This window comes from Eretmochelys imbricata, chromosome 1 (assembly GCF_965152235.1).
Source record: "Eretmochelys imbricata isolate rEreImb1 chromosome 1, rEreImb1.hap1, whole genome shotgun sequence".
NCBI lineage: Eukaryota > Metazoa > Chordata > Testudines > Cheloniidae > Eretmochelys > Eretmochelys imbricata.
The window spans coordinates 82,139,542-82,152,430 of record NC_135572.1 but is presented as its reverse complement, the minus strand read 5'-3'; the positions used below and the strand labels follow the sequence as shown (position 1 = coordinate 82,152,430).

The 12,889-nt window shown below is 43.4% G+C and overlaps 1 protein-coding gene across 13 annotated transcripts in view; it reads left to right on the top strand.

Annotated features, from left to right (window-relative positions):
• MYCBP2 (MYC binding protein 2) overlaps positions 1–12,889 on the top strand; it is a 426,434-nt gene that overhangs the window by 239,601 nt on the left and 173,944 nt on the right. For all 13 annotated transcript variants that reach the window (XM_077812568.1, XM_077812542.1, XM_077812622.1 and 10 more), the window contains one exon: positions 6,209–6,296. In XM_077812568.1, the coding sequence (XP_077668694.1) occupies positions 6,209–6,296 (88 nt within the window). The remainder of the gene's footprint in view (positions 1–6,208; positions 6,297–12,889) is intronic.

The window sequence follows — 12,889 nt, the reverse complement described above, 5'->3', positions numbered from 1 at the left end:
TGCAGGACTCAATCCAACACTGTTCTATATGCCTTCTCTCCCATTTCCCTGATACCCAGGGTCATAGGGAATATCAGTTTCGATAGAGCAAACATTATATTAATAATCTCAATGTGACCTTGTTAGCACTGGTATCTTAGCCACCATAATCACTGCCTTTCTGCCCAGAGGTCCTGTCTTAACCACAAGGGAGGCTTCTGCCTAGAATCCAACCTAGAAATACTCACCTTACAATGTGGAAGATAGTCCACATTAGTCAGTTGGCTGTTTCTGGTCTTGAACAGTTAAAATCATCGTTTTGTAATCCAGGAAAGGTGCCTGATTGTAATGTCTGCTCAACACAGTTCTGTTAAGAACAAGGACTTCTCTCCCCTACATTCTCTAGGTTCCTCCCATTAGGGAGCCTCTGCTGTCATAGAACTTTAATTTTGTCCTGACAAACCCGCTAGGTCCTACTTATGAGCGTTTTGCTCAAGTTTCTCTTGTGCACTTATTAAAATTTTCCTGTTACATCTATAATGGAAGTTCAAGAACTGCACACTGTAAGTTATGCTGCCACTACCCTATACCCGCATATCCTTCAACAGTCACTTAGCGCTCTGTTTCTACAACAGAGTAGAAGTGCTATAACAGGTGGGTGGGTATTAGACATTATCCAATCTGGCTATGCGATAGTTTACTTCCCTACTTCCTCCAAAAACCTCATCCCCATTCCTCTTCAGGGACCATTCTCATGAGGGGATTCTTAGGCAGGAAGTAGAGTCGCTCCTCCAATGATGAGCAATAGAGCGGAAACCTCTCCAACACCAGGGGAAAGGCTTTTACTTGATACACTTCCCAGTACCCAAAAAAAAAGTGTGTTAGAGACCCATTCTCTAGCTCTGCAATCTCATCCGCTTTATTTGGAAGCTGAAATTTCATATAATCACACTTGCTTCCATGATCCCACCCATGTAAAAAGACATTTCCATTTACAGCTCCCTCTGTGATGGACACGTACATTCACGTGGACATTCATCTCCCCCCCCCCCCCCCCAATCAGTTTCTCAGTTTCATGGTGGGCCACTTCCAGTACAGAATGCTCTCATTTGGCTTTGCCACTGATCCCAAGCTCTTTACCTAGTCATCCTGGTAATAACAACTGATTTCAGATAGAAAAGTCTGACTGTCATCCCTTATTTCACCAACTGGCTTCTCGTTGCTAGGACGTTTCAAGAGGCCTGCATATTGACCTCATTATTACTTCAGCTCCTTTTCTCTCTAGAAGCCAGTGTAAACTTTGAAAAATATATCCTCACTCTGATACAGACCATGGACTTCATGAAGTGTATTTGGACTCAGTCACAGCAAGAGCTTATCTACCAAGGGACAGGTTTCATGCCATGAACAACCTGATAGACCAGGTTATATGCAACCCTCAAGTACCATTCAGAACTTGTTTTCCTTCTGGGACATGTGGATTCATGCACTTGTTACCGCATTCGCCAGACTCTTCTTACGTTGCCTAGAGATGTGGTTCCAAACAGTGCATTCGCTGACCAAACACACTATGAATACCATAGTGACGCTTCCTTCCAAAGTAACGTAATCTGTCATGTAATGTAATCCCATCAACTACATGTGGGCATTCCCTTACTATCCCCCCTTACTGGTAATACAGTAATTACAGATGCCTCCCTGTTGAGCTGGAGGGGCCACACAGACGGACGTAGCACAATGCACCTGGACGCCCCGAGAAACCAGGATGCACATCAGTCTTTTGGAATTTTGTGCAGCCTGATAGGCTTGCAATGCCTTTCTTCAGTTTAACCAGTTCCATCATGTCTTCATAACGTTAAACAGCATAACCAACTTTTCAACAAGGAGGGGCAAGATCCATTCTCTTGTGTATAGAAGTAGTCACCCTATGGAATTTGTGCATTATGAATTGAATCACCCTGTCCTCAGCTTACCTTCTGGGAGCTCAGAATGTGTTGGCAGATACCCCCATTAGGCATTTTGCTATTGATCATCAGTGGGAGCTGCATGATTCGGTAGTGAACCATATCTTCTCTCAATGGGGAACCCCACATGGAATCTGTTTGCCCCCCAAATGAACAGAAAATGCAACATCTACTGTTATATGGGAGCTCTAGGTCTACACTCTCAGGGCGATGCTATCCTTCTGACCTGGTCAGGAAACCTGAACTATGCCTTTCCTCCCTTACAATTCCTACCTCAAGTCCTATGGAAATTTCAGCCGGACAGGGCACAGCAGGAGTCATCCTCTTCGCCCCCACTTGGCTCAAATAAATTTGTTTCCCAAATCTCCGTTTAGTGTCACCTCACCCTTCAATCTGTATCCTGTCCTTTCCTGATCTCTTAACCCAGGAGAAATGCAGTATCAATCACCCCATCCCCGGAGCACTTCATCTCATTGCTTGGTTTTTGGATGGGCGTCAGACTTAGAACATTCCTGCTCTGAAGCCTTACAAACCATCCTTAATAACAGCAGAAAGGAGTTCGCTAGAAAACATTATTCAACTGAGTGGAAGAGTTTTTCCATCTGCATGCAGCTGAAACACAAATCCCAAGTCAGCAAATATTCCCCTTACTTTGGACTATCTACATTCTGTCAAAATCACTGGGCTCTCCCTCAGTTATATACAAGACCACCTGGCAGCAATTAGTGTGTGCCAGCCACCATCAGATAATTACTCAATTTTGACTTGCCAGCTGCGTGGGGTGGCCCTCCAGAGCTCTGATCTGTGGGGAGGGGCACCCCTTGGAGCTCCCAGCCACTGTGTGTGATGGGGGGACCCCACAACTCCAAGCTGCTGCTTGCAACGGGGGGGGACCCTGGTACTTTCAGCCACTGTGGGCAGCGGGGACTCCAGATCTGCAAGCCACCATAGGCACCTGGGGGACCCCAAAGCCGCAGCAGAAGTGGGTGCTGGATCCCTCCCTTCCTGTTTTGTCGGGTTTTTTTTAGTAAAAATCAAGGGCAGGTCAAAGGCTTCTGTGAATTTTTGTTTATCGTCCGTAACCTGTCCTTGATTTTACTAAAAATAACCGACAGAATCTTAACCTTAGTTATTAGCCACCTTCTTCCCTGTCCTCAATGTAAATTAGAGCATCTTTCATGCTGCTCTAACTCAACCAGCAATCCATAGCTCCACACCTTTTTCCCGCAGGAATTTCCAATGCCAGGGATTTTGGAGCGTTGCACAGATCTGCGGAGCTGATTGTTTACAACCTGGCGACTTAGTCAAGCTGGCCAGGGCACAAAGTGGATCTGGCTGTATTTTTCAGAGGGGTCAATGTATTCATCTCCTCTTAGTTTTTCTTTTTTCTCTCATTGGGCAAGATTCTGATATCCTTGATCACATTTAATAGAAACTTACTCAACAAGCATTCCCATTGAAGTTCACGGGAATACTCAGAGTATGGTGCTATTCAGTGCAAATAAGGGTATCAACAAGTAGTCACTATAGAATTCCTTAGATATAATTTGAACCATTATGTTCTATTTGCATAAAATGCCAAGATTTTTGAAAATCAAACTCAGTTTTGTGCTGTTCATGATGCAAAAGACAGACCTCCTATTTGGGCAGAACAGAATGGCAGCATAACCTAATTTTAAAAAAAAATCTACAAAGTAGAAGGGTATCCTTGCCATCTAGACATAAACACAAATTATTTTAGTGGCAAGACTAGTACATGGGCAGAAAGAGAACATGATACTGTGAAGCAGCAATTGGGTGGCCAGTCTACATGTATACTCAGCATTTCAGAATCTGTAATTGGAGTCCACTTGGGCTAAGTTGCATAAGGACTAAGTCCAAGACACACTCTCTAGTTACAGATTAGTTAGCCTGAATCTATGGAAGGTGAGGCATAATCAAGATTCCAGATTGGAGGGCACTTTGGGCAGAGAGATTTTGGTCTTTCTTTGTATATTGTCTATCTCTGAAGGAAATCACTACCCTGGAAGCTCCTCTAGTTAGCTGTTCCCACTAATTTGTTTCCTTTTCCTGTATGTGGAATGAATAACTTCCTGAGTGCAAGTTTAGAACCCATGCACCCAATTTTCAGAAGTGCTGAGCCAACTCACGGCACTCTCCAACTTAAAGTAGCATTGCACTCAGCACTTCCATTGTGTTCAAAGGGTCTGATTTTTGTAAGAGAGACAGCACTCTTAGGTTTAAAACATGAGCTCAGACACTTGTGTTCCACAGATAGAGAAATGGAGAAACTGAAATGGAGCACAGTAGTCTCCTGTCCTCTGACAGAGGAGGAACAACACGCTTCTTGCCACTTTAGAAGAGGAGCAGCTGAGGGGAAAGGGAGCCTAGCATCTGGGGAAACTAGCGTAGGGAAGAAATTGGGGACTCACTCAGGAGCAGAGCAGAAGGAGGTTGAGAGGCCACACTCTGTTCCTACGCCTGGAACAAGGGGATCATTCCACATACAAAGTCTAGCAAGGGGGAAGAAGGGTTCTCATTTCCCACCCACCCGCAGAGCAACAACATCAATGGGGAGAAGAGCCCCAGAGCTTTTTACCCTCCCTGAGGGCCAATATACGGGGAAGAGGCTGTAAGGGGCTTCTCCTGAGGACCAGCAGCTGGGTTGAAGGAGAATCTGGAGTTCCCTCAGACAGAGGCAGTAGGATAAGAAAGGGGGAAGCCCTTTGAGTAATGGTACAGTAACTCCTCACTTAAAGTCATCCCAGTTAACATTGTGACGTTGCTGATCAATTAGAGAACATGCTCTTTTAAAGTTGCACAATGCTCCCTCATAACGTTGTTTGGCAGCCGCCTGCTTTGTCCACTGCTTGCAGAAAGAGCAGCCCATCGGAGCTAGCTGGGGGTGGGGGGACTTGGAACCAGGGTGGACCAGCAGCCCCCCTATCAGCTCCCCGCTCCCCTAATTTCCCTGTGCAGCAGCACTCCAGCAGGCTATCAGTTGTCCGGCAGTTCAGCTGTCCCTCCCCCCACTGCCATGTGCTGCTCCTACCTCTGCCTTGGAGCTGCTCCCAGGAGCCTCCTGCTTGCTGTGTAGGGGGAGGAGGAGAGGGGGGCTAATGTCAGGGTGTACTCCTGCCCCCTGCTTACCCCATCTCCATAGAGCGGCGGGGGGACGCCAACAGAGCTCAGGACAGAGGATGCTCACTGGCAGCAGCTGCTGTCTCGGCTTGCTGATCTACTTAAAAAGGCAATGTACTTAGAGTGGGGTCAGCATACATAAAGGGGCAATGCACGTGTCTGTCTCTCTCTGCCATGCTGTTTCCCCTCCCTCCATTCGTGCCACTTTGTAGAGCGTGAGAGCGTAACAAGGATGTGTTAACCCTTGAGGACTCAGCCAAGTGCTAGTTCATCATTTAGCAGTAAGAGATTCCCTGGGAAATATCCCACCCTCTGACTTCACCACCTCAACCAAGCTTCACAATCATCGTTGCTGAGTACAGTATTAAATTGGTTGTTTAAAACTTATACTGTGTATATATATATTTTTCTGTGTACATGAATTTTTTTTCACTAGACAAAAGACATATATATATAGTCTGTTATCTGGTGAAATTTTTTTCCTGGAACCTAACCCCCCCGATTTTCATTAATTCTTATGGGGAAATTGGATTCTCTTAACATCATTTCACTTAAAATCACATTTTTCAGGAACATAACTACAACGTTAAGTGAGGAGTTACTGTACCTCTAAGTTGCATACATGAGTGAGTTCATGTATGCTGTATACATGAGCGCATCTTAGAAGGAACATAGCTTTAAGGTATTTATGCATGTATCTACAGTTGGTTTATCTAGTACTATGTTTCCAAGTTCCTTTTCTTTTAAGTGAATGCTACACACTAAAGAAAACAGTTATCTTCTGGTAAGCATGATTCTGCTGAGTGTAAAAGCCTAGCAGCCACCTACATTTAATAAATTCTGTTAATCAGAGAAATAGTTCTCAGCCTTTTTTCTACTGTGATTCCATGTTACAACAAAAAAGGGTCAGGACCCTCCTCCCTTATAGTCATAAAGCAAGGAAGGTGATTATAACTCCATGAAACCTGTTTGTGACCCTAAGGATGAGCACCCCTGAACTAGAGCACAGTATTTTTGTCTCTCACAATCTTCAGTAGTTTGTGGGCATTCTGTTGATACAACTATTCGGCTTTTCTTTTCTGAAATTGTACCTTTGGCTTTAAATTCTTCTCTTATTTTTGAAGGGTATTATACAGCTTGAGAAAGAATTGGCCAATCTAGGAGGAGCATGTGCAGCAGCTTTGATGAAAAAAGATCTGGCACTTCCCATTGGTAAGTCTCTCTTAAGGAACATAATTTTTTCCTTGGTAATTGATTTATATTATATGTTGTGAATTACTAATATTCTAGGAGTTTTAAGTTTGCTTCCAGTTGGAGATAAAATTTCTGTTTTCACTTTAAGACTAAAAATTAATCAACACAGATAAATAATGCTGTTTTGCCACCCACTCTACTCCCTTCTTATGTATAGGGAGGAGGGAAATCTAGTATTTAAATCTAAACCAGCTCACCCCATCTACAGGTAGAGTGTCAGTGTATGAGCTATGTTCTCCAGTTTCTTAATGGTACTTCACAAATGTTCAAGTATCTTACTATTTGTTTTTCTTATCACTGTTCGTTCTTAGCACACTCCACATCAATCATTAAGGAACAGTAGCTGTGGTGCTGATTTGTAAAATGTGCAATTATTTGTTTAAAATTAAGTGGTCATGAATATCTGTAGATCTTGGAGCCTAAAATAATAATTCTCCAAATTTTAAAATTATCAAAAGTATTACATTACTTCATAAGCAGACACAGTAGACACAAGTTTTCAATAATACAAACACAATTTCAAATGTACCACAAGTGACAAAAATGAGATTCAGCAAAAGTGACTGGAGCAGAATATTGTGACTGAAGTAGAACTAGAAAGAGAGAGATCCTAATTCTGACCCCTCTCTAGTTTTATCCTTGTGCAGCTCCATTGTCTTTAATGGAGTTATTCTTGTTTACAGAAGGCTCACAGTTTCTTATAAGGTGTCTGCATAACTATTTAAATTCATTGCTAGATTCAGATTCAGATTAGTGATTAGCTTGTTAGGTTAAATGCAATCAAAGCCATTAAGTATTTGCATATTGCAAATGAGAGTGCTTAATAGAAAGGGCATGTTAATGAGCAAGGGGACATTGATCAGTGTGCAGCTGCAAGCACAAAAACATAATAGATTTTTTTTTTAAATCGGGTATTTTCTTGTGCACTTGAGCATGCAGATCTTACTTTCAATCACAATAGGCACTTCTCGTAAATATTCATTTTGCTCTCAAGAGTATGTTAGGCAATTTTGTAATATTGATTAGAATCCCTCTTTCCTCCACCCTTGATTAGAGGTAGTTAAAACTTACTTCCATTGATGGCACCTGCTTATCAACTGCTCCCTTTATTCTTCCATGCAAGAGAAAAAAACAGAAACTAAAATGCTCCCAACTTCAATTTCCTGGCTTTTGTAACAGTGAATTATCTCCAAAGACAGTTTTTGACTACAACGCAATTCCCTCCTTGCTAAAGGGGATAGTTGTTAGACTTTGTATAGTCTTATTTTAATACTTTGTATAGTATACCACAGTGCTGTGACCTTCTCTGTTCACTACTGGGTAGTAGTTTGTTCAAGACCGAGGAGCACGGCCTAAGGGAAAACAGTGTTTCAGCCCTTCCTGGAGCACTCCTCTTCCAGCAGGCTTTAGGCTCACCTCATGTTCTTGAGGACTTCAGAATCCCATAATAAAAGCAAAAGTTTGAGACAAGGCAAGAAAAGGGAGTGGCTAGTTCTTCCTACTCACTTTCTCAGCATCTCCCACTATTCTGATATGCATGGGTTGTTCCCCTCCTGTCTACAGTTTCTAGAGGCAGTTCAAAGCTGTATCACAGTCCGTGCTAGCCAACCCCCTTCTTCTCTTCAGAGATTTTCTGCCTCTGACCGCCTTTAATTTTATTCATTTGTGGGGGGCAGTAGTGAGCAGCCTTTAGTTCTCCTCCTTCTCCTGGATTGGGTATTGAGCAATGAAGTAGTCTCAGCCAGCATTCTGGTGCTTCCCAGCCATGCTTCTCTGCCCCCGTTCATGCATAGCAGAGCTGTTGCACAAACACCAAACTAAATTCAAGCAGTGCTCTGATGTGAAGCAACTTTACAGGCTCTTAGGAGAGTAAATTATGTTCTGAGCCAGTGAGCCCTGGCCCTACTAATGTCAGGGCTCTAAGTAGGACAGGCATGTTGTGTCGTCCTACCCCAAGAAGCCACAACTCTAGTACAGAAAAGCCCAATCTGAAGATGCAGAGCAGAATGGGGAGAGACTCTAAAGTAAGAGGAGGGGTAAGTCCTGGGGAAGAACAGGACTGGAAAAAAAAAAAACTCTTAAGGGGCTCCAGCTCCCCCGAAGACCTCAAATGGTTCCTAAGTTCCCTGGAAAGAGAATCTGGACTTATATTCAGCTCCCCTTCTTCCCAACTCAAATCAAGGAACTCCACCTCAGCTGCACAGGGCGTGGGGCAGGACACTGAGTGAGACATATTCAGAGGGCTCAAGGCACTGCATAAAGCAAACCACAAAGGCCATGCCTGTCCACAGCTGGGTGGCAATACTTGCAAAGCTAAAGTCTTTAAAAAATAAAATAAAAAAGGTGGAGTGAGGGGGACTAAAGAAAAGATATGAATGACCTAAGAGGTATTCATCCTCTTACTCAGACATCACCTCCTCTACTGCGGAAAGGGAGCTGTCATTCAGGCCCTGATCAGGATGTGAAGAAAATGCAACAAAGGTTGTTTTTGTTTTTTTTTTTCCTCCTGCTATGTTTGAAATTGTGCAAAAAGGTTGCATCCATATTCCATGTCCAACTTGAGCAAGTGCTAGAGGACAAGCTTTTTAAATCCCCGCCTGGGATAGCAGTTCTGATTCGCCTCCTTGTAGGATGTGATCAGAGAGTTATAGGAAATCCCTATAAGGGTAGATGCATACGCAGGCATGCGTTTAGATATCACAAGCTGCAAGAGCCAAAAAGTGCTGTGACGGATATACCAAAGATAAGTGCTGCAATAGCATTTCTAGCAAAAGATACGGTAAACCTGCTTGAATGGGATGTCTTTCCCAAAGAGCCAACTGACAGAAAGGTGAAAGCTCAGCAGCTAGATGTCACATATGGCTTCACCCCTAGAAGGCTGATTCTCATTCCAAATAGATTAACTGCTCATCTAAATTCACAGGCTCTCTCTTCTGTGGGGAATGAAACTAGACAAAATAATGGCAGAAAGTGCTGCCAAACTGAAATGGACCCTCTCCGCCGTGCTCTAAGGACAGACAAAAAACACTGCTTTTGTCTATCCTTCTCACAAAAGTACCAGAGGAAAGACGACAGTTATATGAGGAGAAAACCCTGGAAATGAGGTCTGGGTGGAAAATCCAGAGATGGAACCACCACCTCTGAGTCCACTGTGACAACAAATAAATGTGCCTCTACTGAGACCTGAATCTAGGAAGCAGAATTTTCCATTTCTCCAGAAGAATGGTCTTGATCAATGACAGACAAGGGGGTGAAAGAGGTAGAGAGTCACAGATACTCCCTCAAACTAAAGGCCCCACTCCATTCCATCCTCTACCTTGAAGTGACTCCATCAAATATGAGCTGGTGTTAAATGAAATTTCACATCTCCTGCATATAAGAGCAATAAAAAGAGTTCCTACAAAAGAAAGATTAAGACCATACTCCATTTTCTTCCTTGTCCAGAAGCGTGCATGAGTGGGAGGGGAGGGGAAGTTAGACCCATTCTGGATCTCAGGCGAGTCAACAAATGGATGAAGAAAATAAGATTCCTGATGGAGACTTTAGCTTCAGTGGGAGCATCCGTGTCCCAAGGGGACGTCCTTGCTTATATGGAGCTAGCAGATGCATATCTCCACATTCCCATATGACCATTCCACCACGGATTGCCAAGACTTACTTACAGCATGGCTCACCACCAGTATCAAGCACTTCCTTTCATCCTTTTTTCAGGCCCAAGGCTCTTTACCAAGATGCTGGTGGTAATAATAGACTCAGATCTCAGTGCACTCACCTTTATCCATTCCTAGATGACTTCTTGGTCAGAGCTTTGACCAAAACATCAGCAAGGAGTGCCACAATCCAAACACTGGATTTGCTTCAAGCACATGGATTTATGATAAACACTAAGAAGAGCTCCTTGATTCCCTCCACGAAAGTAGTTCACCTGGGAGTGGAAATATACTTCCATGGCAAAGATCTAGCCATCACTGTACAGATTCCACAGGATCCAGAATCTGACTGATATCCGTGTTTGTAAAGTGTGCAATTCTGACCATAGTTCAGTGTCTACAGCTACTAGTCCTTCTGGTTTCATGAATAGGAATTATTCATGGGCAGGGTCCAATATCAGGTGCCTCTAGTCCTTTCTCTTGGAAGTATGGAACCCTTGGAGGATCAGGTATTGGTGCTGGAGTTCAGGTGCTGAACTCTCTCAGATTGTCCTCAGAGGGTCTTCCCGTATGCCTTTCAGATCCATAGGAACTCACAACTGATGCCAACCTGATAGGATTTGGAGCACAGGACAGTGCAAGGCATCTGGAACCCTGGGGAAAGGAACCAGAACACCAGCCTGTTGGAGCTCTCCACGGAGGTTCCAGAACTACCTACAGGGCAAGCATGTTCTGGTCCAGCTGGACTATGTGACCACTGTGGCTTACATCAACCATCAAGGAGCATTACTGGAGAGAAGAAGTGAATGGAGATAATGAAATGGGTAGAGAATACTCTACCTTCCATAAGAACAATACACATATAAAAGAAGAGCTGAAACAAAAGGCAGACTCATTCAGCAGATGCAGTCAATGATTAAGAATGCTGCCTAGACTGTGAAGTCGTCTTTCTGATTCTGCAGAAGATTGATCTAGCATCGACCTATTTGCCAGTTGCAAGAACAGAAAGCAGCTGAAGTACTTCCTGGGGGAAGCAGACTCCAAATCTGGGGATTGAGGCTCTTTTTTGCACAGATTCCCAAAAGGTCTGCTATATGCATTCTTGCCCTTTCTACTTCTAGGAAATGTGATCCAGAAGACAAGGGGAGAAAAAGCAAAAGTGATAGTGGTAGCTCTGCACTGGCCAAGGAGACCATGGTTTCCTGGTCTGATAGAACTGCAACTGGAGTCACCACTGCAGCAACCAGTGAGATCAAGCATCTTTTTATCAAGGCCCACTCCTCTATCCAGAGTCTGACTGTCTACATCTGGTCACCTGTCTATTGAGAGGGATATATTAGTCATGCAAGGACTGTGCTCCAAGGTGATTGGATCACTACTTTCCTCCAGGAGAACTTCAGTACTAAAGGCCTACTTCATTATTTGGACTTTGTTTTGCTTGTGGTATCAAGAACACAAAAATCCCAAGGATCCTTATATCCCAGTGTCACAGTTCAGTGTAACTGCACCTGCATTTTCCCTCATGGGTCTAGCAAGGACACTCACTCTCACACTTCAGGCTCTTGCCTTTCTTGGGTGGAGACCTGCATCTCTCTCCTTCTTGGCAAGGTTATTTCCAGGCTGACCAGTTCCCTGCTTTCACTGTGTTATTCCCAGCAAAAGTCAGTCTGCCTAAGCAGTCCTGTTTACGTTCTTTTCAGAAACTAATAACAATGTAATTGCCAACAGTTATAAGTAACAACACAGATTTTTTTCTAAGAAAGCATATTTTATTCTTAAGGTGAAAGCACAACAGAGACAACATTTAAAAACAAAAAAGAACCTACCTACATGCATGCTAATAAGCTTACTGAAGATTACCCCTTACAACATGGGCTCTGGCAGGAGCAGCCACTCGAAACCACACCCCAGAGGTTTTTCTTTGGTTTCAAGTTCCTCATTCTCTTTGCTCAGAATCAGAATCCAGTCTTATGGGGCCCCAGTAGGCCGAAGTCCTTCCAATCTTTCCCCAACGATTGTGGCCTTTTGTGGACTAGAGGTCCTGTCTATTTTCTGAATCAGAACAAAAGCTCTGACTCAGTTTAACTCGTGTATTTATCCCAACTTCCTTTCTCTGTCTTCTTTTCTCTAGAGAATCCAGTTTGAGCCTATGAAGAGACTGTGACTAGGTAATTAGCAAAATAATGTGTCCCTTCCCTATGGTGAAGGTTCTAAGAGCTTATAACTGGAGGAATTACATTAGCATACCCCTCCTCTTAGAGGGGTTACATACAGTTTCATAATAACACAAACAATTGCATTTTTAACAGAATGGACCTCAAAGATATTAAACTTGGATAAACCTTACTGAATTATTATATATTTGTCACACCTGGTTACCCTGAACTTTCTTCAGTAAAGCATTGACAAGAGACTTCAGCCCAGCCTCATAGTGTGCCAGGTGTCAGCTAAAAGTAGTGTCCTATTCACAGGATCCTCTTGTTCCTTGACAGAACACTGTCAGGAATACATATTTCTTAGAACAGCCAGACTAGCTAAAGCTGCAGTTGACCAATCTTTCCTAAATGGGACCTACCATTGGTGTTAAAAGTCCTAACTACGCAATCTTTTGAGCCACTGATATCGGTATCTCTATTCTACCTATCCATCGAAACCTGCTTTCTGGTCAGCATTACATCTACTACATGTTTCTGAATTGGCAGCTTTGTCCATGCATGTGTGTTTCATTATGACAAGGTGGTGCTAAGAGTCCCAACGCTGTTGCTGCCTAAGATGAATTCATCTTTCGATGCTTGCTAGGAGAGAGTCTTTTCTTCATTCTATCCAAAGCCATATCACCTGACAGGAAAGCTGTGGAACAGTTTAGATGTTTGAAGAGCTCTAAAGATACCTGTCAAGTGT